Source organism: Borostomias antarcticus (genome assembly GCF_949987555.1).
Source record: "Borostomias antarcticus genome assembly, chromosome: 23".
Lineage (NCBI taxonomy): Eukaryota > Metazoa > Chordata > Actinopteri > Stomiiformes > Stomiidae > Borostomias > Borostomias antarcticus.
In genome coordinates this window covers 5,731,572-5,757,420 of record NC_140256.1, presented here as the reverse complement: position 1 = coordinate 5,757,420, position 25,849 = coordinate 5,731,572, and the positions used below count along the sequence as shown (strand labels likewise).

The 25,849-nt window shown below is 43.0% G+C and overlaps 1 protein-coding gene across 5 annotated transcripts; it reads right to left on the bottom strand.

Moving 5' to 3' along the window:
- Window positions 1-530: 530 nt before the first annotated feature.
- Window positions 531-20,811, bottom strand: tango2 (transport and golgi organization 2 homolog). Of its 5 annotated transcripts, none has more exons than XM_084456729.1 (9): window positions 20,711-20,811; window positions 19,781-19,910; window positions 12,214-12,302; window positions 9,187-9,306; window positions 8,250-8,364; window positions 2,913-2,980; window positions 2,481-2,631; window positions 2,181-2,285; window positions 531-1,929 (listed from the first exon to the last, which is right to left on the bottom strand). In XM_084456729.1, exons 2-9 carry the CDS (start codon window positions 19,834-19,836, stop codon window positions 1,809-1,811), a joined length of 825 nt encoding a protein of 274 aa, XP_084312855.1. In that variant the 5' UTR covers window positions 19,837-19,910; window positions 20,711-20,811; the 3' UTR covers window positions 531-1,808. The 5 variants fall into 5 exon arrangements, with proteins under 5 accessions (XP_084312855.1, XP_084312857.1, XP_084312854.1 ...); XM_084456731.1 differs by having other exon boundaries at window positions 20,717-20,781; XM_084456728.1 differs by lacking the exon at window positions 20,711-20,811 and adding an exon at window positions 20,344-20,405.
- Window positions 20,812-25,849: the final 5,038 nt, after the last annotated feature.

The following is a 25,849-nucleotide window of genomic DNA, read 5'->3' as shown; positions in this document are numbered from 1 at the left end:
ATGCCATCTCACTGGAAAGACGGAAGATGGCTAAACATCATGACTGAGAAAGAGATGTTCCACAACAGCTTCTTTCCTGACGTGGTGCGCAAGCTCAACAGCCAACAGTAGACCACCACTGAAGATGTCCCTTCGACAGCCCCCCCCCCCCCCATGAACCATTATCCAACCATGGACCAGTCCCCCCCCCCCACCTTGCCTATACAATAGACAAAAACAATTGACTCTTGCCTATTCAATAGACAATACCAATTGACTCTTTACAACTGTATAGGGTCTACTTGAATTTTAATAATCGTACCGCCTATATTACGGTCAGTCAGTCATCCATGATTGGATGGAATAAGTAGATGGTCAATTCAATAAACTGCTAGACTACAGATTATAAATTGCCAGAATATAGACACAAATAGAACATTAAGAGCAAACCACAACGGGCCCACCAGCACTTTGCACTAGTTTACTAAACGCAAGACTGCAACTGCATTCATTTAAATTCCTAGATGACAAACTACAGTTGAAAATGTAATTTTATTCACAACTTATGTCAAGACAATTATGACATGGTAAACAGGGGTTTATGGATACCTGAGGAAAGTAACAAAACCCAGGATGTAGACTCCTCATTGAAATACTATCCCAATGTGTTACTTTTTAAGCGGTGCAGTTTCTATATGTGACATGTCCATCTTTATGTGTGCACTCATAAACATTATTTTTTAATAATATATTTTTTATTTTTTAAATTCCAATCAAAAGTGATTTGGGTGGTTCATGAGCAAGTGGGAAGAACCACATAACACACTGCAAAAAAATTTGTGGCATTCTTACAATTCACTCAAAGCAAGACAAAAATCGTCTTTCTTATGGGAAATTAAAGGCAAATATATCTAAGGGAACAGGCAAGAGATTTTGTATGGGATTCAGATGGCGATACAGCTGGTTGTTGGGATGTGTCACAGGTGCGACTAATCCCCCAAATTTTACTGCATATGCTACTGTACAAGTTGATTGATACTGGCCTTTCATTGGGTTTTGTACTCTATAACCCATTCTTTCTTTTTCAGGGCAGCCACCCACAGGAGGTGATGCAGTCCAGGGGCATGGTGACATTACCAAATCTCAACAAGAATAAGGAACTATGTGCCAGGTATGAATTGACATATGAATTACGCTTGATCTTCTCGTTCTCAACAAACCATCGCTGCCTGAGATCGCTGAGGTATGTGCGATGTAGATCATTGATTTTACTGATTTTGACAGTCTGACTTGAATTGACGGTACAGCCAAAACTTTAGACTGTAGCTGTGCTTACTGTAAATAGTATCTGATTGTGCCTTTTGATGCTGCCATTAGTGTGCCTTTTTGATGTTTGTATTGCTACAACATAGGAACGTCCCCTTGGGGATCAATACTCATCTTATTTTCTGTTAAATTATGTTCTTTGGCAATACAAATTTTAATAATCAAATAATTATTATACTGTATATATTCTAATAACTTGTTAAATAATAGCTTACATCTGGACTATCATTCAAGCTAAAACAACCCATGATTTAAATTTTGATCACTTCACACTTGCCATAATGTCAAGCATGCGTATCTCAAAAATATTTTACTTGAAAAGTATAATTGTATCCCTTTCCAAGAAAAAATACCATAATTTCACAGTCTCTAACACCTCTACCAGTTTACATGGAAAAAGGCAAATAAATCTTCATCTTCATTGTTGAGGGAGTATGGATGATTGGGGGGGGAGGGGATGCAGAAAGGCACAGAGTGATTTTCCCCAAGAACCCCAGCTGTTTTCAGTCCTGAAGTTTGAACTGGAAAGAGTTTGTGCTCCACTGGCTGACATCACAGTTGAGCATGGTGCGCTCTGTGAAGGTCACGTTCCCTGCTGCGTCGATTAGGATAATGGTATTGGTCCTGAAACAGAAAGTGACAAACCAAGAATAAATTAGATGTAGGTCGAGGTGGCGGGGTGCTAGCCATGCTGAGGAGAGCTGCCCAATCACCCGTCGATCCTCCCAAGTCAAACAGAGGCCCAGTCAGGCTGATTGCGCACCACATCATATTTGCCGGTGCTGTATAATTTCGCAGCCATGCCAGTCACCTCTGAGGGTGGGACCAGCATTACAAATGGGCAAAGCTAATTGGCTGTTGGGGAGCACTCTGACCTTGTGCCGTATTCAGGAATGCGGACGCACACGGCGGACAGCGCCCGGAGCATGGACATGCTGTACCCCTCCCCCTGGCTCTCCAGGATTCGGTCAGGAGTGTTCCTGTGGAAGACAACCCCCCACCAATGTCAATCAGAAAAACTCATCTTTGGAACTTGTGTGACAGGCACAGTTCATTATCAAATTGAATGTATACGCCCCTTCCCAATACAATAGCATCCATCGCTAGCCGCTTCCTCCGGAGGTGGTAATGAGTGTGCAGGTTGCCGTGGGTGCATGTTAACAGGTGACACTCACAGCTCCTCGTTGTTGAGGACGTTGGTCAGCTCCTGCACCAGGCTGTCACAGGTCAGGGTCTGGTTGACCACGCTGGTGAAGAGGCGCTTTCCATGATGCAGCTTCCTCCACGGAGTCTCCAGCAGGGAGTTACTCAAGCCATAGATTCCTGCTGGAACAGGCGCGCGCACACGCATGCACACGCATACACACACGCACGCATGCACACACACACACACACACACACACACACACACACACACACAGATCTGCTAGTGACCTCCAGAATACACACCCATAGTCACACACACGAGTACAATCACACTGTATACACAACTTGACAGGAATCCTGAATGTGTTTATTAACATTTCAAATTTTGGTAAAATGAGAGGCAAAAATATGCATCAAAATTCACCATTCAGTTAAAGTGGACCGTTTTCAGAAATACAGACCTGGTTTAAGACGGATGGGCTCAGCGCTGCCTCTGTTTCCATAGTAACACACAGTGTCTTCTTTGGCCCTGCGTCGGAAATAATGAGAGCAAAATTAGACATGGACTCTTCATGGCCGATTAAAAGTTGTGTGTCTAATTATAAGGGTCATTCCTGGTCCATTGTGGTGTCATGCTTAAATAGAGACATGCAACACTTGTATAGCCTACCTTCCTTTACAATTCTAAAACCCCATCAAGCAGTGATTAACAAGGGTATTTCATTTGTTAAGGTAACTGAATGCCAAAAATCTCAACTGGTTAATAGCCATAGATTCTTATCCTTTGGGGATTTCAGGGGAAATAATACTGATTCAAAATGCTGCAGCATATATCCTACTGCAGTACTAGCCTTTTAGGCTATACTGTGCTTAGTTTCCTCATAAGACTTGATGCATCTCTCTGACAACAAGGGCATCTCTGCTGCTTCAGTACAGCCATAAATACTGAATAGAGAAGAACAGCTTTGAAAGATAATAAATCCCAAGTGTCAATCTCAGACAGCTACTGAGACTGACAGCAGTCAATCAGAAGACTGGTGCAGCGCTGCATCAATAGCTAACCTAGGCCCTAGGTAACAAATATATACCAACAAAGATATATCAACCTATGGACACACAAAGATGCTAGGGTAGTAAAGTAAGTAAGTAGCCTTGAGAACTGGTTCTCGAGCCTATTGGCCCATAGGGCAGGAGCCTATCTCCTGTTTCCTTAGCGTGAGGCAGCTTGATGTACAAGTACACCCCCTGGACATGAAGCTAGTATGTCGCAGGGACTCACCCCCAATCCAACCCTCGATGCTGAGTGCCAAGCAGGGAGGCATCGGGTACCATTTTTTAAATAGTCTTTGGTATGACTCGGCCAGGGATCGAACTCACGACCTCCCAGTCTCAGGGCGGACACTCTACCCACAAGGCCACTGAGCTGGTTGCTAGGGTAAAAATGTTTAAAATGCTGAAATGCAAGTGTGGATTTTGTTATATTTCAAATTAAATGGGCCCGAGATCACTAGGGGCATGAATAATACAGTAATCTAAGAGCTACAGTAGGCTACATTAACCCCCCCCCCCAATAAAACTGGTTTAATAATAACCTCAGCAAACAAGGACAGAGCAACTGTTGGGATCAAATTTGTCTGATATGAGGACAAGTTCTATTCTCCCCTAAATGTTTATTCATGCCATAAATTAGGAGTCAGTTTGCCTGTCCAAGCTTGTAAATGTGTTTGTGCCATTGCATAATAGCAACTGAATTAAGGAAAGAACTGCTCCTGTACAAAATATCTGTCCGTGTTTGTGTGGAGGTATATCTCATGTAAATTGTCCTGAGGCAGTGAAATTTAAAAGGCAGGTCAGCGTTCAAGTGAGAGGCAGTGGTGAAATGGTGAATGAAGGTCCTCCGGTTTGATGTGGGGTGGTTAATGTCAACATGGTTCCTTCTCGGACTAGGACCACACTAGTACCTAACATAGAATGTAACTAGACAACCATATCCTTTTACCACGGGTACATTTGCAGCAGTACTTCACTCCAACAGTAAAATGTCCACAATGTAATTAATAAGCAGACAAATATTCCCCCACATGTATTTTCAGGGGGTGGGATGATGGGAATGTTGATGAGGCAAAGTGGCCAGATGGCAAAAAAGTAGCCAGTCCAAATTTTGGTTAACACATTTTTGAAGCAAATTCGTTGTATTGACCCATTAGTGGACAATTGCTGTAAACCTTTTATATTTAGGTTTACAGTTCTGTCTAAAACATCAAACACCCAAAGGAGGGGTCCCAGATGGTTCGGTGAGCTAGAGAGAGATGGGCTGGTTTGTGTAGATGAACACGCCCCGTACGCTATCTGCTCTAGCCAGATATGACATATGAGGAGGGAAATATTGTCTAGACAGATTTAAGCCATAACCTTGATCATCTCACCCGAAAGCACCATGTCTATTCCGGAGGTCTGTGGTGTGCAACAAACTGACTTGGGTGTCAGAAAGTGGACGATTGAGATAAGACGAGAATATCAACACTCATCATCCGTGCTGCAGGGAGATATGTTTGGAGATGAGGCAATCACAGGCGGCATTACTGGGCAGAGGCAACAGAAGAAAAATGTTTTTTTTGGGGGGGGGGAAATCGCACTTTGAAGATTTCTGTTAGAACCACCGTCACTATGCAAGACGATGAACAGCCATCATTTTGTATCTCTCCTACTGTATATCTACTCTTGCCACCAGCCGCTGTGTAGTTATTTGATGCTAGATGAGCTTTCAGCAGCACGAGTGGAGGAGGGGGAAGGCTCTTTGGCAAACATAACAATCCCTTATGTTCTTCATGCACTTCACTATCAGCTACAAGACCAGCACAGCTGTTGGCCTCAATGATGGACTGATAAAGAATTCAGCTTGAGTCCCAATAGTAAGACCATATAAAACATTGAATCACAATATCTGTATCTTAAGTAGATATTACATATTATTAATAGAATGGTAGGTGAAAGGCAAAGCGATACAGAGCAAATTTTAGAATCCTGCTGAGTTACAAATATGACCCCTCAGTTATCATTTCAACACCAAAACTAACAATTAGGCTATATTTTTGTGCAACATCTGGATTTACTCAAACTGACTGAAGTGCCATTCTATATGTTCTGAGTGCAGTTATCTGTCCTTGGGGGCAACTGCTAAACCTACATTCAGCAGAATATCACATAGATTTTCATGACTGTTTCTCATCACAGTGAAATGGTCCGTGCACCCGCCTAAAGAATGCTCAGCTAAAGCCTTTTCCTTTCATGGAAAACATGTTCTTGCCAAAAGCCACATCATGGTTTCAGGCCATGCACACAATTCGCTTGAATAAAATGATCCAAAATGTGCACTTAGAACATATGCATGCTCAACAGGGAGCACACAGAGCCCCATTTAAAGTAAGGTTAAAGTAAGGTTCAGGTTAGGGTATAGTAAGGTTAAAGTAAGGTTCAGGTTAGGGTATAGTAAGGTTAGAGTAAGGTTCAGTCGGGGTTTCATTTGAGACGACAGCAGCTCTTGCTCTTGAGTGAAAGTATAATTTCCTACCACTGACCTCCATGAATAAACAGACCCAAATGTGATTAAAGTAGGAAAGCACTACAAGGTCTCACACAGAGCTGAGCTAATAATATTTTATGGAGGTAATTTGAGATGAAGTAGAAATCTTTAGCTCCAGCAGGGTGAGGCACAGTGAGCATTATGTATAAATGATCAGTCGTTGACTGATCTGCGTTCATGCAATCTCAAATCTACCAGGCTATAGATTACCGATCAAGTCAACACTGCTCTAACAAGCAAATTAATTAAGGCAGGGCATGAAGTGAAAAATGTAACAGACACATTTTAATGTCTGTTTAGCATGGTGATGTATAAGAGGGTTATTCCTTTCCTACGACTGTGTCCCCCAAGATGACAACATATTTGGCAACATGAGGAATACAGGTAATCCCTTTGTCACCACCCCATCATAAATCATGTCACTGCTTATGGATGGATGAGAAAATTACTCTAATTGTAATATACAGCTCGTCTCTATCGGCGAGACGAGACTATTGATTTGGGAGCAAAAAAAAAAAGCGACGGACGTGTGGCGTTTCCTCTGGGCGGTCTGATGCGAGCGAGCCTCTTGCTCTGCTGTGTACAGAGGGAGAAACTAATAGCCCTGTAATGGGAGTTTATTAAAAAGGGTAAACAGAGCATTGGGAGCCTCAGCTGTCCTCTCCCTCTGTTATTACAGCGACGGTACACGGCTCCTCTAGGACAGAGTCCATATCTCATGTTCTAGGGATGCGCACGGGGCTCCCTCCGGGGCTCGGGCAGGCGGGAGAATGAAGTGCTCTCAGTAGCAGATGATGGTGGAAGGCCACAGCTATTGCTTCTCTTTGTCACGAGCATGTGGCAGCAGCCTGTTTGTTGCCCCAGGTAACGTGCTGCGGGGGCCGCAGTTGTGAACAGGCTTCATTTGTGCTCTTAACGAGGTCATTTACATTTCTCAATGGCTTTTCTGCTACAGATCGTGGCCTGAAGATCTACCTGCTGGGGGGGGGGGGAAGCTAAAAACAATAACACTACAGGGTGTGTAGAAGGAGGGGTAGGGGTACGGTTAGGTAATTAGTTAGCCAGTTAGTTAGTCTGTTTGCTAGTTAGTTAACTAGTCAGTCAGTTAGTTAGCTAGTTAGTCTGTGTTGTTCTGGTCTGTTCTTGTTGTCTGTCTGTCTGTCTGTGTTGTTCTGGTCTGTTCTTGTTGTCTGTCTGTCTGTCTGTCTTGTCTGTCTGTCTTGTCTCTTTCTGTGACTATGTAAAGTCTCCTTGGGTCTCATAAAAGGTGCTATATAAATATATTCTGGGTATGGGCAAAAAAAACTTTACCCATATTAAACACTGCCTAGGCTTCTTTGGCAAAAAAAGAAAGAATCCCTGAGCTTTGACTACTGCTCACAGAGCAGTCAGAAAAAAATATTAACAGCTGTTCTCTCTGAACCCTAATGATGGCGTCCCCAGCTCAATGTTTCCTTTGTGAGGAGACGGAGCGCAAGACGGAGCAGGTGGCTGCGGTCCTTGGCTTTTATGCATGGGGTCCACAGAGACAGAGGGAACACATGGTTCCATCCATACTGCTACGGGTGTTTCTCCCCATTCACAGGTCGGTTTTGAAATCGGTTATGTTTAAGTGTGGCACTAATGAGAGAGTGAGAGAGAGAGAGAGAGAGTGAGAGAGTGAGAGAGAGAGAGAGAGAGAGGGAGAGACAGAGACAGAGACAGAGAGATAGATAGATAGATGGAAAGATAGATGGAAAGATAGATAGATAGATAGATAGAAAGATAGATAGATAGATAGATAGATAGATAGAGAGAGAGAGAGCGAGAGAGATCAAGTCATGTTATATGCCAGCCAATCAACTATGTTCATAGTGACATTGAACCCCACGCACAACTCAGACAGACCTGTAATATTTATTTCTCAACACAAGGGTGAGCAAGAGTGTTCCCTCCCTCCTGCACCCAACCACCAGTCCTCTCCCCATCAAGGCACTCAGCTCTCAGCTGACCAGTAGAGAGAAGACGATAAGAGGTTTTGACTCAACACCATCAACTGATCTGATCCAGTCTTTCCACAGCTCCCAAACACCTGGTCAGTCTCACCCCGCCTGGTCAGTCTCACCCCACCTGGTCAGTCTCACCCCACCTGGTCAGTCTCACCCCACCTGGTCAGTCTCACCCCACCTGGTCAGTCTCATCCCCACCTGGTCAGTCTCACCCCACCTTAACTTACTTGAACTCTGCAGTGAGGAGGTTGAAGCCGTTGTACTGGTGGCTCTCTAAGGAGACCTTCTTCAGGTAGGAGTAACTGTCCTGGTGGTCTGTCAGGAAGTTAGACACCAGGAACCCTGGAAGTGACAGGAATATTTCCTACGACGTCAATGTCAAAGTTCAATGTTTAGAGAATGATATTGTAACATTAAGTTGCTCACTATGAAACAATATTTCAAATGGAAAGCAAGTATGTGGACGTTGAAGACTATACTGTTCTTGGACTACAAGTGATGCATTTTCACCTAGTTAGCGATGCGAGTTAAGAGGGTAGTTTGTACTGGGAGGGAGGATCTGCGCTGATGTTACGATGGCTACGGGTGTCAGGAAAACACTGGGAATGAGGCCTCAGACCAAATAAACAAACAAGAAAGCTGGCATTACACCAAGAGGTGTTTCCCCTCTGGGGCCAGAGCATCTGGGTGGGACATCTGGGCGGAATGACAGAGAGAAAGACACACAGATGAGGGGAGGTGCGCACACTTTATTATTGTGGTGCTAATGAATGATGGCCTGAAGGCCAGTTTGTGGCCATGTAACCATGGAAATGGACCGCACTTATCTCGCTCACTTATCTCACTCATTTATCCAAAGCGCTTTACAATGGCCTCTCATTCACCCATTCACACATCAATAGCGTCAACTGCCATGCAAGGTGCTAGCCTGCTCATTGGGAGCAATTTGGGGTTCAGTGTCTTGTCCACTTTGACATGTGGACAGGAAGAGCCGGGATTCGAACCGCCGACCCTACGATCACTGGACGACCCGCTCTACCTCCTGAGCCATCAGTTTGAGGCCCAGTTTAGGTATTGTGATTGAAAAAGGGAAGTTCTGTATCTCACTCGTGACAGGAGAGTGTGCATCTGAGCTGTTCCAGAGGGTAAGGGGCCGACTCTCACCTCGCCCCTGGGCGTCAGGATTGGGGTTGCCCTCCAGGTAGTTGGTCAGTGCCGCCAACTTGCCTCTCTTGCTGATCCCCAGCCATGATCCACCTTCCTTCCCCTCCTCCAGGTCCAGCCCTGACAAGGGAGGAGAATACAAGATATGATGTCCCTCCTCAATTGATGTTACGAGAATACCTCTCCATCTTCCATCCATTTCACCATCTCCAATGTCTGGACGGAGATGTGTGTTAACCACAGGGAAATCTCATGGTACTTCCACTGTGAATCAATATCGGCCATCCCTGATGACATTCACAGACTCCTCTCCAAGACCCAGAGGCCAGATTTGAGTGACTCGACCCCAACAAGCCAGCTATGATTCAGTACTTCATACATTTCCAATCAGGCAGGTTGGACAGCTCCCTGTGACACACTTTCATTACTGTATGCTATGATAAATGGCAAGCAAGCGTGGTTCTGAAAATGCTGTTGAAATAAAGAGTTTTGTTTTCATTCAGAGGTGATTCTTCTCAGCTCACAAGCGGAATAATCCGGTTAGGGCCAAATGTGTGGCGGAATATCAATAGTTTCATCACAGTAAATTCCCAGTCACTTGTCATCATTTATGTATCTTTGCTGTATTGTTTTTTTTTTTAATGTCTTTCTTTCTTAAACCAGGCCAGGTCCGGCCTGGCTTATGTGCGTGGCTGGCTTGTTTCTGTTCAGGACTGGTAGGACGGAAGCTAGTCACGCCACTGAAATAGCTGTCAATTGAAATGACATGAAATAATGTCTGATAAATTAAGATAGGTCTTGTCGTCTGGACATCAGTTCCAATGCTTCCAATGCTAATCCAGCACAATAAGAGCGGGATAGCCAGTTAGCTCATGAGCTCACAACAACTAGCAGCAGCTTTCATAACATTCGCTTAATTCACTCACTTAATTCACTCGTGAGTCGAAGGAATGCAATTCGATAATAGTTGCAAGTAAGCACTTGTCAGATGGTGCTTCAAGTGAATAGATTATGCTTATATCCTGCTGTAAAAACTGAAATGTACATTGATCCAGGGCTGTACATTGCGACATATATGTTGCACGTGCTATGAAAAAAAATGTCTGCGATTAATTTATTTGCCCTGCAGCACGCGTGCGACAGACAGACTTGTATGTAACGTTAGTGTTTTTTTTCCGTGTTGAAGCCGGGAGGACGAGTGAGGTGAAATGAAGTGAGAGCATGTTATATGGCGGCTATGTATACATACTGTATGATGGCTCATCTGCCTGATGTTGTTTGTGTGACACCCTATTGTGGGTCTCCCCTCTATTATCGTACAGTTGTGTACTGTATCCTTGTATTATTGTATCTCTATATGATGTGTGTTAATCTATTGTACCACATGCCATTAATGGTGTGAATTGACAGGTATGGGATTTTCTTCTGTATACACAGTACTGTGCTCAGTCACTATTTCCTGTTCAGGTCATGTCCTACAGACATTATCCGAGGTTACGAGTTACGCTGTCATCTCAATAGGCTCAGGTGTGCCTCATTCCACCTGATTACACCTGTTTGTCATGTGACTGTGTCGCAGGTATATCTAGGATGGTGCCTTTTGCTATTGAGTCTGATGAAGAGCTTCGCTCGAAACGTCACACGTTTTTGATTCAGGTACAATAAATGTCTTAACCATGGAGCCCAGCAGTGTGCGAGACGGCTCTTTTTCATTTTGATATCTCTCGTTTCGGCTCGGCACCTGCCCTTTTTTGGTTTATGGATGTGCATGTGTCACTCTGTCTAATTTATTTCTGCCATCCCTCATCAAAATGGCCGCTGCTGGAGTCTAAGCCTCTAATTACAGGAGGAAGAGGAACAACTAAGGGCATCTGTGTTTCCTCTGCCAGCAGGAGATCAGGGATGATTGATTTCCTGGCGGGGGGCGTGTTGTCAGACTGGGGAATATCAGTAGGTAGTTTAATGCAGGGTCCATGCAGGGATGCCGTGTGTGTGTGTGTGCGCGTGTGGCCATGTGACCAATCGATGCTAAGAATTCAGTGAATAAAGCTTTGCTGAACTACATTGAAAAGGCCTACAAGTTCACGGAGTCAACAGATTGATGACCCTGGCCTGACCCTTAGTTCTAATCTGTTACACACACCAACACCAGTGTGTGTAGACTTCTGTTCTACTCTGTTCTCGCCGTCTAATAAATAGGCCTAAAACAAAGTAGCCTGGTAAACCAGACTCATCGTGGGGAAAAAATATATTTTCACGATTAGTCTGGACTTCCAGCTGCCCAGAGTGATTCGAGTTTTCCCAGAAAATGGGGCACCAATCAGGAGACTGCATTTTAATTGCTGGTCCATCCCCAGTCCCTGATTGGTTCCTATGGATGACGAGAAATATGACGAGTCTGCTAGTAGAATGAAGCAACAAGCAGTAACATTAACGTTAGAAGAATAAACAGCCATAAGTGCAGTTATTGCAGAAACTTAATAATTAAAGAAACAAGTACAGTATGCACTAGCAGAGTTTCTCAGCAGAAAAGATGTTTTCGCTGTTCTTCCGACTGGATTTGGCAAAAAGTTTGATCTATGTTATGTTATGCTGATTGGCTGAAGGAGTTCGTCTGTCAAGGAGTACTCTTCCACTCAAATCATTCCAGGAGGCTTGACGTCCAGACTATTGTGAAAACGACATTTTTCCCCCCCGCGATTAGTCTGGTTTACCAGGCTAAGAACACAGCATCTTCACTGGTTAAATGTAGTTTATATGGGAATAAGATCTGAGGGATGATTCATATCTGAGTGGCTGTAATAGTAATAACCCTCATTGTAAACCAACTTAGCCTACTACCCTCTTCAGAATACACATGGATATACATTTGTTCTGTATATTGGTAATGATTCATGGTCGGGGACACTCCATGTACTTAATTCCTCTAGAAGTCGGTCTGTTGACATGGAAACCAATGTCCAATCTCGTGAATGTGTGCTAGAAGAGATGACTTTCAGCTCCTCTTGACCTGAAGAGCACACTTACCGCTCAGAATATCGCTGTTGCTCGCCCAAAAGTCTGCAGCTTTGGACGGCCTTTTGTAAAGCTCATCTCTGTTGGCAGCCAAAATTAGCCTGAGAAGAGAGAGAGAGAGAGAGCGAGAGAGAGAGAGAGAGAGAGAGAGAGAGAGATCAAGTCATGTTATATGCCAGCCAATCAACTATGTTCATAGTGACATTGAACCCCACGCACAACTCAGACAGACCTGTAATATTCATTTCTTAACACAAGGGTGAGCAAGAGTGTTCCCTCCCTCCTGCACCCAACCACCAGTCCTCTCCCCATCAAGGCACTCAGCTCTCAGCTGACCAGTTATCACTCCCTGTAACTCCGTATGGTAATGAATTGAAGGATGGCTGGAAGACTGATTGTCTACGTGTGGTTCCAGCACTGAGGAAGGAACTGGCTTTTCTATTCCCAATCACAGTTTCCTGTCTGCCTGTTTTCCATGAAGCAGCAGAGGCTCTAAGTGAACCAGTGAATGTTTCAGTGCATATTGACGTGGAAGAGAGAGAGAGGGGGAGGGGTAGAGCAGGAGGACATCCTTTGATGATGGTCCATGCGATTGGAGGGAGAAAACAGCTTTGGAAGGTTTTTTCAAAACGCTTTCACATGTCAGGACGGTAGCTTAGCAAGATGTTCATACATTTGTCAAGACAGCCTAAAAGGGACAGCATAATCCTGTGCCAATTCAATGTGGCTACAATGTAGACTTTCTCTCTCTGATCACCAGTGAGAGGCCTAGTAATTTTGGTACTACAACATCTACACAGTCCAATACTTAACTGAAAGGCATACCAATGCTGAGGTCACTACATGATTTCAGTCAGAATTTCCGCTTGCTGACTAGCTTTACAAAATCACAGACAAATGCTCCAGTTTGGAGGCATATCGTACTAGCGGCCACCGTGAGCAGTGTCGTGTAGTGTGAACTGCTTACGACGCGATCGAGAGTCCTGGATGCATCGCAAGCTCCAACTAGATACTGCATCTAGCAGGTTAAATATCTGGACCAGTCGGGGACCAATTCTGGTGAGAAATCAAACTCCTCTGCTGTCATCTGCAGCAGCTTCTTGAACCCAGTCTTATCATGTAGCTATTTATATGAGGGGGGGAGCACAATAAGATTTCTATCAGAATATATTGCCATACATACAAGCTTTTGAGTTATTTGTAACAAAAACAAAGCACAGACATGTCTTTGTCAAGCTACTGTACGAGCAGACCGCTACCTACACTTTCATTGCTACATTTTTTAGACAGATAGCAAGTAGCCTTCAGATAGATGGACAGCCAGGTAGCCTACTTTAATCACCCTTGAGAGTGTGTTCACCACGTAGTGTGAAACCCACCACGACTTCAAGACACCCGAATAGACAACCAGTCGTGTAATGTGTGCTGAGCTTGGCGTAACTAAGCCTGCACCATCCCTCTACTCCAGCAGTTCTCATTATTCAGAGAAATCTACAGGCCTAATGCACCCCCCCCCCTACAAGAGACTCTCACTGCTGTTCCTAATGGAGCATTTGACATTATGTGGAGACTTTCACTAGTTCGTTACAACTGTCACTTATTTAGCTAGCCTAAAGTGCAGGACTTAGTAATAGTGACTGCACATTACTGCCCATGAATCACTGCTAACAGCCCCCAAATATACACAGGTATGTATACTAGGATTTTAGCTGCCCTATCCAACTTTGCTGAGACAGCAGAGGAGACGATAGCTTCAGAGATTGCAGCACGGAATTTCATGGCATTGCAGCCTATAGTTCAGAATGTCACAAAGGATTGCGTTTACAGAGAGGGTCATTTTTCTTGTGTTAACTACTCAAAAACAATTGTTCAATAGCCAAGCATAAAAGCAACATCCACTATTGACTGGTCTGTGGTCTGGTGCTGTAGCTTACGAGTTCTTTACTCTTTCTTCTCTTCTGTTGATTATTCAAATTAATCCCAGATAATGAGTGCGTTGGCATGACACATCCTTCTAGCTCAATTAGACAGGGAACAAGCATGTTTGTGTTTTCACTAGGGCTGTCAATCCATTAAAAAAATAATCAAGTAAATCACAATAATAGGCTGTGAATGATCACGATTAATCACAAGTTTAAAATACTAGTATTTCGGGGCCAGGCAGCCTCAGCCAATATTCTGAACCATCATCTTCCTAGGAAATCACCAAACTTTGCACATACGTTCAGTCCTATGCCAAGTCCTCAACTGGAATTGTGGGCTAATAATCTGATGGTGAAGCTACAGCAACCCTCTTGAGTTTAAAACATGAAAAAATCATAACAAATCAGCCATATGTGCTATCCTTATGCTTTGAGCTGGCAGGAATTATGAAGTCCACCACTCTGTTTTTCTCAAAAACTGCAAAACCTATCAAACTACCCCAATTGCTACACTACATCTTCAGACTGTCCTCCACAAACAATCTTCACAGATTTTTGAAATATCAAAAATTGAGCCCACAGCGCATCAAAATGTTTTACAGTAAACTGTACTGTATGCAGCTACTGTTAATACTCACTCAATAAATCTACTGAAGAGGACTTTCCACGGAGCCCGGACCCCAGATAGCGATCTGGGCCACGAGGGCTTGCTCAGATCACCGCTGGAGCCTCGCGCTGGGAGTCCCAAGAGAAAGCTGTTGTCTGTCTGCCGTTCGGTTTCAAATGCGCCTGCCCTGCCCTTATTCATTTTATTTTCCCTAGTACTAACAAAATCATTTAAATTACAAATTTGGCTTGTTTCTGAGAATTGGTTTAGTTTTATTAGGAACCCCAAACTAATTTGAAGAGTAAAATTAGATGAATAGTTGAACACTATATTAGGGCCCTGCCCTCTAATACTTGTAAACATGGGGTAAAAGGGGCTACCCATTATTTGGTGTAGCTGTGCATTGTCCCTGGTGTTTTATGTATCATCTTCTAAGTTTTTAAGCTTTATTTGTTGTTCTCCACTTGTTGAGAGTGTATCTTGGTTTTGTTGCTGAGGCTTTGGTTTAGTTTTTTACCCCTCGTGGAGCCTTTAACATTTTGTGGAAACTTGTTAAGACTTGCCCTTGGTGTAACTTTGTGACTTCATGCCCAGGGTGATGGAGAATATTACATTTACATTTTAAATTAGAGATTTAGCAGACGCTTTTATCTAAAGCCACTAACAATAATTGCATTTAACGTAGGAAAAGCCAATGTACTACTACTTGCCAGAAGTGCATCTCCTTTTAAAACAAGTGACTAATAGCTTAATCTAGTGCTGAAGGCAAAGTGCAAGAATAGCAATCTAAAATACAAGTGAGCGTTGAATGAGCTTTGAGCCTGCGACGAAAGATGGGCAGCAACTCTACTGTCCTGACGTCAGTGGGCAGTTCGTTCCACCACTGCGGGGGCAGGACAGAGTGACGAGACTGTGTCGAATAAAAATGTGAATGCATAATCATTGTGCTGTGACATGATTTTAAATCTATTTTAAAGTTTTAAATGATGGTCCAGGCAGGTCTGCGGACAATGGTGCCTTTTGCTATTGAGTCTGATGAAGAGCTTTGCTCAAAACGTCACACTTTTGATTCAGGTACAATAAATGCCTTAACCATGGAGCCCAGCAGTGTGTGAGTCCGCTCTTTTTAATTTTGAGGTCTGCGGACAATCTCATGTATTTGTCATTTGTCTCCTCTTCGTCCTTCTACCTCATGCACATTTCCACAGTTTCATTTAGCTTAACTTTTGGCCTTTATGCACAGTTTGTCCTTAGGGGAGTATCCCAGAATAGCTTTACTTGTTGTATTTGTAAAATGTGTTGGTTCGTCACCCTCTAGTAGTTAAGAGATGCTTAGTACAGCTTCAAGCTAGATCAGGCCAGCTTGTTCCTAATGTGTAGTAATTTGTTACTGTTCATCTTGTCTGCTAATCAGTCCCACCTGTGTTCAATCCAATCAATAGTCAATCAGTGAATCTATGCTCAGTCCACAACTCATTCCCATATGCCACAGTATGTAGGTCTACTATAATGTGTAGAGGATTTCTATGGTGTAAATAAGATGTGACGTTCTTTTTTTGTTTTTTGCTAGAGCCATCTGAAGCCATGTTCTCCTCATATTCACTGCATAATCTCCAATGTTTATGAAAAAATGACATTTCACTGACATGATAGATGTAGCGTGATATTTTTCAGAATTATACAGCATCTCAAATACAATTTTGAATTCTGTCCTCATCCCGTCCCCGCTCCCCGAATATCAAGCGAAAGCCAAACTGCTAGCTTATCACTTGGCTCAACAAGAACAGGCCCCGGAAGATACAGAATAAACATGCTAATGCCTACTCAGGCATTGTACTGTTTGGATTTCAGACATGATTTTAAAGAGATTTTTTAATTTAAATTTTAAATAATTAGGCTCCGGGCAGAGACCCTCATGTATTTGCCATTTGTCTCCTTCCTCTTCCTCCTCAAAACGCCCGGCCCTGATCCAGTGCTCCGCAGCAGCTATGATTACTTGTATTTTGGGGGGGAGATGAAACAAATAGCCAACATGGTGTTAGAATAAAGAAATGCATGACAAAGTGGTTAGTAGCCTGACATTCAGATTCAGGGGCTGGAGCCCCTAAGTGGAGGAATCTAGTTGTCATTGCTGTTGTTGTTTTTAATTGATTCAGTGGAAAGACATGTCAACACTGCGATATGTGCACGCAACTCTTTATCTAAACTTCCATCTGGAAGCTTTTCAAAACCCAATTCCCCACGCCGAATGTGAACGTAGGGCTGGGTATCATCACTGATTTCCCAAAACGATTTGATTGCGATTCACAAGGTCCCGATTCGATTTCCGATTCGCTATCGATTTGGTAAGGGATATTTCAGTTACAACACCACTTTGGCTTTATATGAAAGAGATTCTCAGAGAAAGTAGGAAGAACCCTCTAACCTGTTAAATATTGTAACGTGGACCAATGATGGACCCCTCAGACAGTTTACGCATGACATAACTCATGTTTTTTCCGCTTAGCACGTCAACAGAGTGCATTCATTAGCACTCCCCCTCGCTAGCTTATATGAACTAGTTACTGGCAGTAGATAGCTAAATTTATAAGCTGGAGTTTTAGCTACGTAGCTAGCAAGCAAGCACTAACATTAGCTAGATAGCTACCCTAGCATGCCAGACTAATGGGTTTAAGAGCTTCAAGCATCCACAGGAAAAAACATATTAAAAGATCGATCTGGGGATTTATAATCGATTATTGTTAATTCAAATGAAGATTGATTTTGAATCGTAAAATAATTTTTTTTCAACCCAGCCCTATGGGAACGTCTGTTGAATGTCCAATATGAAACCAACTTTACCTCGGACCATCGTGTTATCGCAGCACAACCTGCTCAGCGAGTGTTTACGTGAGTGTGTACATGGCTGAAATACTGCATGTGAAACACATAACTTATGAGCGTTTTACATGCCTTTCAGTAATTCAGCCTGGCTGGCAAACACTCACATTTGGAATTACGGGAGGAAGTTGGGGTTAAATTTGGTAATATGATTAATTTGCGTTAATTCTTTTTAACCCATTAAAGTTTCTAGATTAATCACGAGTGTTAACAGCCCTAGTTTTTCACTGTTCCACCATAACCACCTGAACTGAACTGTTCTAATCAAAGGTCAAAGTGATGGGGATTAAATTACTTCACAGTGGAATTTATTCAGGGCACACATGCACACAACTTAACCTTAATGATCTCTGCGATAATTGTATCTTTCTTCTGGGTTTTGTAGAAGTTTAATGAATTTAAAGATGGAGCAGGCAGACGATGGATTTGCTGTTACGAGACTTAGTGTTTTATTGATGAACCATTTAACAACACATCATCCCGGGTTAACTGCAGTCCACTGATGTAATGATGGATAACACAAGTACAAAGCATTTAGATGATGACGTATTGAAACAAGATGATTGGACAATCAAAGAGTGATCTGATGTTTGCGGTGATGAAAGCTGGCCCCTATCCTGGCCTGTCTTGACCAGTCAAACTAGAAACTACTCTAGAGACTTCTCTTGGTGAGAAAAAAGAGAGTAATGGGTGCTCGGTATGGTAGTAGACTATAGAGGAGTGAAGATACCGGCACTCACAATCGTTGATTTTCTCTTTTATTAAATAGGGCAAGAACCTTTTGGCCTGTGACCTTCTTCAGCAGCAAAATGACCTTAATTTTGCTGCTGAAGAAGGCCACAGGCCGAAAGGTTCTTGCCCTATTTAATAAGAGTAAATCAACGATTGTGAGTGCTGGTATCTTCACTCCTCTACTGTCTTGACCAGTCACCATGACCTTAGATCAATAGAGGCTTGCTTAAGCATCCAACTACCTGGATCAAGGTTCAACTAAACTTGCAACCTCAGCAGAAACAAGAAAATAGGCCATAGCCTATGATATATAATCATGTATGACAATATACAATTTAATACATTATAGCAGGTCATTAAGGGACAAAAGCCACAACAGCTTAAAGGCAGTGGCCACCGACATTAATCTAGTCATGTGGATTCTGCTAAGAACAAACACACCAGTTTGACCTAATGGGGGTCAACGTCTGAATTCATGACTAATGATGCAATGCTGGTTCCAATGACACACGTACCCCAAGAGTCAATGTATTGTCCCAGAAAACAAAGCATACTAATGATGCTGCACAGAAGCACATCTGTTATCTCTAGCCTGATGGAATCATTCACAAGAGAATAATGAGGTCCCAACAAGGGACAGATCGATGTAGAGGATGTTGTGATAAAGGAGAATGAGAACATATGCTAATTTCCAAGTTGCCATGTTTGGAACTTAAGCAATTGCAAAATATGAAATCGGAGGTAATAATCCTTCAAGTCATTGCAAAATAGCCTACTTCAAGAACTGACACAATACATGGACAGTGCCTAAACAGAGCATTGTTGGTAGGCAAATTGGATGCAGCAAATAGACAACCAGTTACACAAGACAATAATTTAGCAAGCATCCCTTGAGTTTAGTCACTGACACACAAGGCTGTGCCCTCACTACCACCACCAGTAAATTCTGTCCTTGGGGTGCAGTCTGAGTAATAAGTGTTCATCTAACACATCCACTGTGATCTCATTGGGCTTTGGCTAGGAAAAGCAGATCTAGAGCCAGGGCAGGTGAAGAGCTCCCTCAGACCAGGGGATTATAATAAGAGGGGATTTAGTTTCCATGGAAAGCCACATTGACTGCTCCTAGTCCACTGGCCTCTGCGCCTCACAAGGAACTTCACTGAGAAGGATCAGTAGAGTGTGGGGAAGGTTAGCTGTGGGAAGAGAGGTGTTCTCTTCTACAATATCTTACATGCACGCTTTGTAAAGTACCAATGGTTCAATAGATCCTACCCTGCACTCAAGGAAAATGGGGCATTTGACAGGTGCAATGTGGTAATAGCTAAAACGCAGGAAAGACATTGGTGTATGTCTTCCACCATCTTCATGTGAAAATCGGTAACATAAAGAAGTGTGTATATTTGAGTGGAGAACAAGGTTAAATGGGTGCAAGGCTTACCTGTATGCATTTTTGGATGCAGGCCGAGGGTCGAACTTGAAGAAGATGATGCACATGAGGGTGTTGGGGAGTGGGAGACACGCTCTCACGCTGTTCACTTACTTTCAAAGTCTGCACATGTTGACAAGAGCTATGAAGGGGGAAAGAACCATATGATTAGTATGAGAACAAAGATGATGTGACGATAGCTTCAGCTTTGAATGGTTCAATGGTGGAAAACGTGGGGAGCAGCCCGGACTGGAATGGTTACCACACTGAAGCAACGTGACATACCAGCAGAACTCTAGGCTCGTATAGTAGAAACTATGCCAACACACCAAGTTAGCCTAACTTTAGTATGCCTGTCTGTGTTGTTGGTCTAGCTAGCTAGCTCACTGGATCGCTAACTTTGTTAGCTACATAGAGCCTCGTTGGTCTAGTTTGTTAGCAAGCTAGCTAGTGCTAATGTTGTTAGTCAGTAGCCTGATGTTAATGCTAACTAAACGGTGACATTTGATCATTTCACTAACTTAAGTTAGCTATGTTACATTGCAATTATTAGTAACGACGTTGGTTTACGTTACCTAACGTTAACGTTACCTAACCTATCTAACGTAGACTAACGTTAGCCCAGTAGATAGTAATCACACACAAAAAAACAAGACACTGGTCACGATGACGACATCACGGCATCATTACTTTAGTAAACACAAACTGGCCTATCACAGTTGCTAGCTAGCGGAAGGGGTATCATTGCTAGTTAGCTGACCATCTAGAATAGCTAACGTTAGCTAGATACTTCTGTCATAGCAGCACACTGCTTCAACTTCCAACTAAACATGAGTATCCGAATAAGAACCACTGACTAGATTAGCCTGAGATAGCTAGGTAACTAGCGTAACTACCACTGACTAGATTAGCCTGAGATAGCTAGGTAACTAGCGTAACTACCCGTACACTGTTCCGGACCCAAGGAGACAATGAATTCCGTTTAGGCTCCACACGATTTGTCTGTGCAGTGTGTGCACTCGTTCACCTGAGCTCTGGCTCTGACTTGCTGAATGACCTAACTTTACCACCCAGTCACCACATCCCCTTGCCCCACATAACTGGCTGGCCAATGTGTGGTTAGTTCTCCAGGTCCATTCATCTTGTTCTCACCTGGGAGGTGGCAGGGCAGGGCGCGGAACTGCCGAACATTGAACAGCAAATCGTAGTGAATGGCATGTCTAGGTCATGGGCAGCACATTCGCATAATGACATGTGTTTTAAAATTGAGTCAACGTTAGAATCACATGTGGGCTACAGAGTCATCATATAGGCACACATTGTGGCTCCCCCGTGCACACTAATGACCAGATAATTCCCTTAAGGTGTGCTTAGTCTATTTAATACTTTCGTTGGGAATGAATGATTAGGTCTACTATTTCTTTGTCTGCTTTGTGTATATGAACAGCTGACTGACTACGCCCCTTCGCAATCATGGGTCAAGATTGACACTCTTTAAATCAATCATGTTAGAGATTTCATGTTTTTACTTTTGATTGAAAGTAAATTCGTCCAATCAAGATACTAATAGGACATTGTTCATCGAAGGCTCCGGGATCGGGGCGGGGTTAAATCTACGTATCGCTCTGACAGTTCTGTTGAGATTGGAGTGGTGTTAAAGGGACCGCGCGGCTTGAAACAATTCCCCATGACAATTTACCATCTTGTAATTTGTTTATTTGCGCCAGATTTATGAAGACTTTATCCCCGGCATTATATTTTATTTGTGCTAATTTCAAATAGACAGACAGCTAATAGCCTACTATAAATAGTTTTAGCTACAATTTCATTGTGATTCATGGACTGCAGTCTACAGTGCGCAGCGCTCCAACAAAAAAATTAATGTAGGATAATTTAATAAGATTATGAAAATTACCTAGGCTATAGTTTTTGGACGCGCACGAAGAACCGCACCAGTTTATAATTGGACGTCAAAGTGTTCAGTTGAATAAGAATATCTAAAGTGTAGCTCCAAAGATCCCTCTAGTGAACCAAGTTCTTTTTGGTGTCTGCGCGTGGTGTGATCCTCATCAACTCGGTCTCAAGTGACGGTAAGAAAATACATGCTTTACCTTGATTGTTTTGTCCATCACGAAACATCATAATTCGACACTAGACGATGCAATGTTTGGTGATTGTCATAAAATAGATAGGATTTCTTGTGCCCACTGCTGATCAGTAGGGAGCAGGTGATTCTGAGCGTAGTTGGGGATCTTTTCACCAGTCAGCGTTGCCCACTATGCGTAAACCTGCAGTTGATTGTCTGCAACCCCAGTAAAATACGGGATTGTAGACTTTATCGTAATGCACTTTGAACAATTTGGGGTCAGCATGAAAATGTATCAACAGCACGAGCTGCGTGGGCATCGAGTGTAAAGGGGAAAATTCTTCTGTCCAAGAGCAAGAATAGGCTATGCAGCATCTCTTTGAACACTACTGAGTTCTTACAGTAATACAACAACTGAACAGAATGGTTTTATTTCAGAGGAAGCTTTGACTAGTAGACGTATACTGTGTAAAAATAGCCTGTCTACACACCATCTCCAATTAAGCCTGATTGAGGCGCAACGTTAGACCTCCCATCTTCATCATACGCTATTCAGCCGTTTTATTAAACAATTGGACAATGATTGTAGTCACATCGCCGTGGATAATCGACACACTATGCCATGCTTTCTCCCTCTGTCTGTATGCATGAGTATCAGTAATAATTTTCTTATTCTTGCAATTACCTAGTATGGTTAAGGGGGGCAGTTGCGAGTTGCTTGAATGATTTGAGGATACTCTTTATCTCTCCTCTCTCTCTCACTCACTCACTCTCTCTCTCTCTCTCTCTCTCACACACACACATACACACACACACACACACACACACACACACACACACACACACACACACACACACAGATAATGCATGTTTAATTGCCCCCAGGACCATGGAGACATAAATGTTAAACTAATTTGATATGAGGCAGTGTGGAAAAAATAGATGCAGTGGGATGTACGGAGTGTAGTATGAATGAATATAAATAGCTGCTGCAGTAAGTCAATGGGTCATGCTCGGCTGGAAAGTGTTTGCCACAGCATTTGCTCAGGAGGTGGCAGTTTTCTTCATTCAGATGTGGGAATGGTCTTTTACATGTGTGATGTGGGAATGGTCTTTTACATGTGTGATGTGGGAATGGTCTTTTACATGTGTGATGTGGGAATGGTCTTTTACATGTGTGATGTGGGAATGGTCTTTTACATGTGTGATGTGGGAATGGTCTTTTACATGTGTGATGTGGGAATGGTCTTTTACATGTGTGTTGTGGGAATGGTCTTTTACATGTGTGCGATGTCTTTTCTGAATTCCCCCCCCCCCCCCCCCCCCACACACACACGTAACGATTGAAAGCCTGTATCTTTATTTGTTAAAAAATATTTAACTTCCATTTTCAGCGATTTCATTCACTTTTAATGGCTTTCTCCAAACTAGCAGACCATAGCATACTCCTACGTACGAACTGTCTGTTGCTGGGTTTTTGCACTGTGGCAGTGAAGTAGCTGGGGGTTTTTGTCTCTATTCTCCCTTTTTCAGTTTAAGATGCATTATACTGTTTACAATTGCATGCAACCTTGCTCCCATGTTGAATCGGAGCAAAACAAATATTGACTCAAGGCAACTTAATATTATTAGCATGATTACTCAGCCTTAAACCATGTGAAGTGATCATTGAAGTTAGACAAGTAGAACCATGGACAGAATAAGGGCATCTCCCACACACAGTCTGCTTCACAAAAGCATTTTTTTTACTGCTGGGTTGAAGCACTGTGGATGGTCAATGCTAAAGGTGGAGGTGTGTTCAACATGTTGCAGCGTTAACCTGAGATAGTCAGATAACCTAGATAATACAATGTGTAGATAACCTAGATAACACAATGTGTAGGCTACCATAGAGACAATCAGTTGTTGAACAGCAACTTTGCTTCTCTTGAATGGTATTGTATTACTAGAACACACAATACATAGTTACTCCTCTTGTATCTTTTTCTAATGATTGCTTAGTGTTTCAATACATACAGTGCTCCACAAACTGTACTGCACCTGGGAGCTACATTTTTCTGTTAGTAATTTGAACACCACATACTAAAGCAAAAAATAAAAATCATTGAAAGTGATACATTGTTACAAGATCCTTGAAAGTGATACATTGATACAAGATCCTTGAAAGTGATACATTGTGCATTGTGAAGAGAAATGAACTAAAACATATTTTTAAGTGTTGTATTTTTGTTAACAATTGTATCACCTTAACAAAATCTTAAGGTGCGGCTTGCCTCACAGGCCACCGATGATGATGATGATGCAACACAGATCGACAAGTATGACAAAGTAACACAAGGGTGTACTAGTTTGATGCTAATCTGTGGTTTGTGACTGGGGGGGGCTGTGAGCTGGGGCGGAGGAGGCGGTGAGGGAGGCCAGCAGCACAGTGAATGGTTCTTTATTGGCCTGCAGGCACCTGCAGGCTGAGTTGTTGCTTCCCCTGCCCTCTGCCCGCTTGGTATGCACCTCCACTCCAGCCCTGGCCCTCTCCTGCCCACCCTGGCACGCCTCTCTTGGCACCTGTTCTGAACCATCCCTCCTGCAGCGGAAATGACCGGTCGTTGTCTGATCCTTATGACCAGCATAGCTAGGACTGGGTTATGGCTCTGTGGCTGGATTTGTTTTCTGGGGGTAGCCGACATTCAGAAGTTCAAGAATATAAATATAGGCCATGTGTTTGTAGAATTCTTAGCTGAGGGTTGTTTTGAATTAAATGTGTTTTTGTAGTCTTATTGAGCGGCAGATATAGGATAATGGGAAGAGACCACACAGAGAATAAGGTCAATATTTCTAACACTGTGGAAATTGCTTATCCAGTGTGACTCCTGTATTAGGACATTTATGATTTATGTCTGCACGTGCCAGAAGACAGTATGATGATTCCAGTGGAGCTGTTATGCCTCAGCTGTCAAACTTGGAAGATGACCTGGTTCACAGTTATTAAATATTCATAATCATAAAATATAAAAAATCATAAAATAAGACCCAACGGCATGTTGACTGTGTCAATCCTCTCCCTTGTCTTACTGACTAGTGAAACTTTGGGACAGTGTCCATAATATGAATGAGAATGTAGACAAAATCCCTCTGTGCATTGAGAATAAGCTAAAAAAACAAGTAGAATATCAACAATCCCTGATTGATTTGATCTCATCTTCCCCTTTGTCAATATTAGGATAAAAATTGCTAAATAGCAGGAGACAATCAGTGGCCGCCATGTCCCTGCCACTTCGCATAAGGACTTAACCCAAACTGAACCCTGCAGCTGTCAACTTCAAGCACTGACTTGAATTAATACTAAACACCTCCCATACGACCTGCTACACAGATGACTGACATTGCAGCACACCTTTAGTCCCATCCACCTTCCCCAGCTCAGTCGTCGCCTCTGTACCCGCCTATGGAGGCGTGTCACCTGACCCAGCCCCCAAACAGAGCTGTGTGGAGGATTAACCCTGCTGGGCTCTGCTCAGCCTTGACTATGTCCAGGGATAAGAGCTGCTTAATTGTAATCACTGGCGCACCCTGAGAGGGTTAACACCGGGGTGTGCATCTGCCAGCCCAGACACCCCAGCTGAATATGTAATATCCCCCTCCAAGCAAGTTATTGCTTGAAAGACAAATTACAATTGGGTTTGATGTTGGTATAAAGCATTCATTTAGCATTACTGTACTTCATAGTTTTACGCTGTCAGGCTTCATTAGGTTAACACTGTTGATTTATTTGTGCTCTTGCGTCTTTCCCATTTGAGTGCTTTGAATTGAGCTTTCAGAGTGTGAAATTAGGTAGGTACACTATTAAATGGTTCAATGAAAGTAAATGACCTTTAATTTGTTTGTTTGTGTGGGCGAGTGAGTGATTGTGAGGGAGAAGAATGGGGAGCTCCATAAGCCAAGCTGCATTGGCTCCGCTTTACCATTCTGTCTCAGTAGCAGGAGTGAGATGGGTTGTG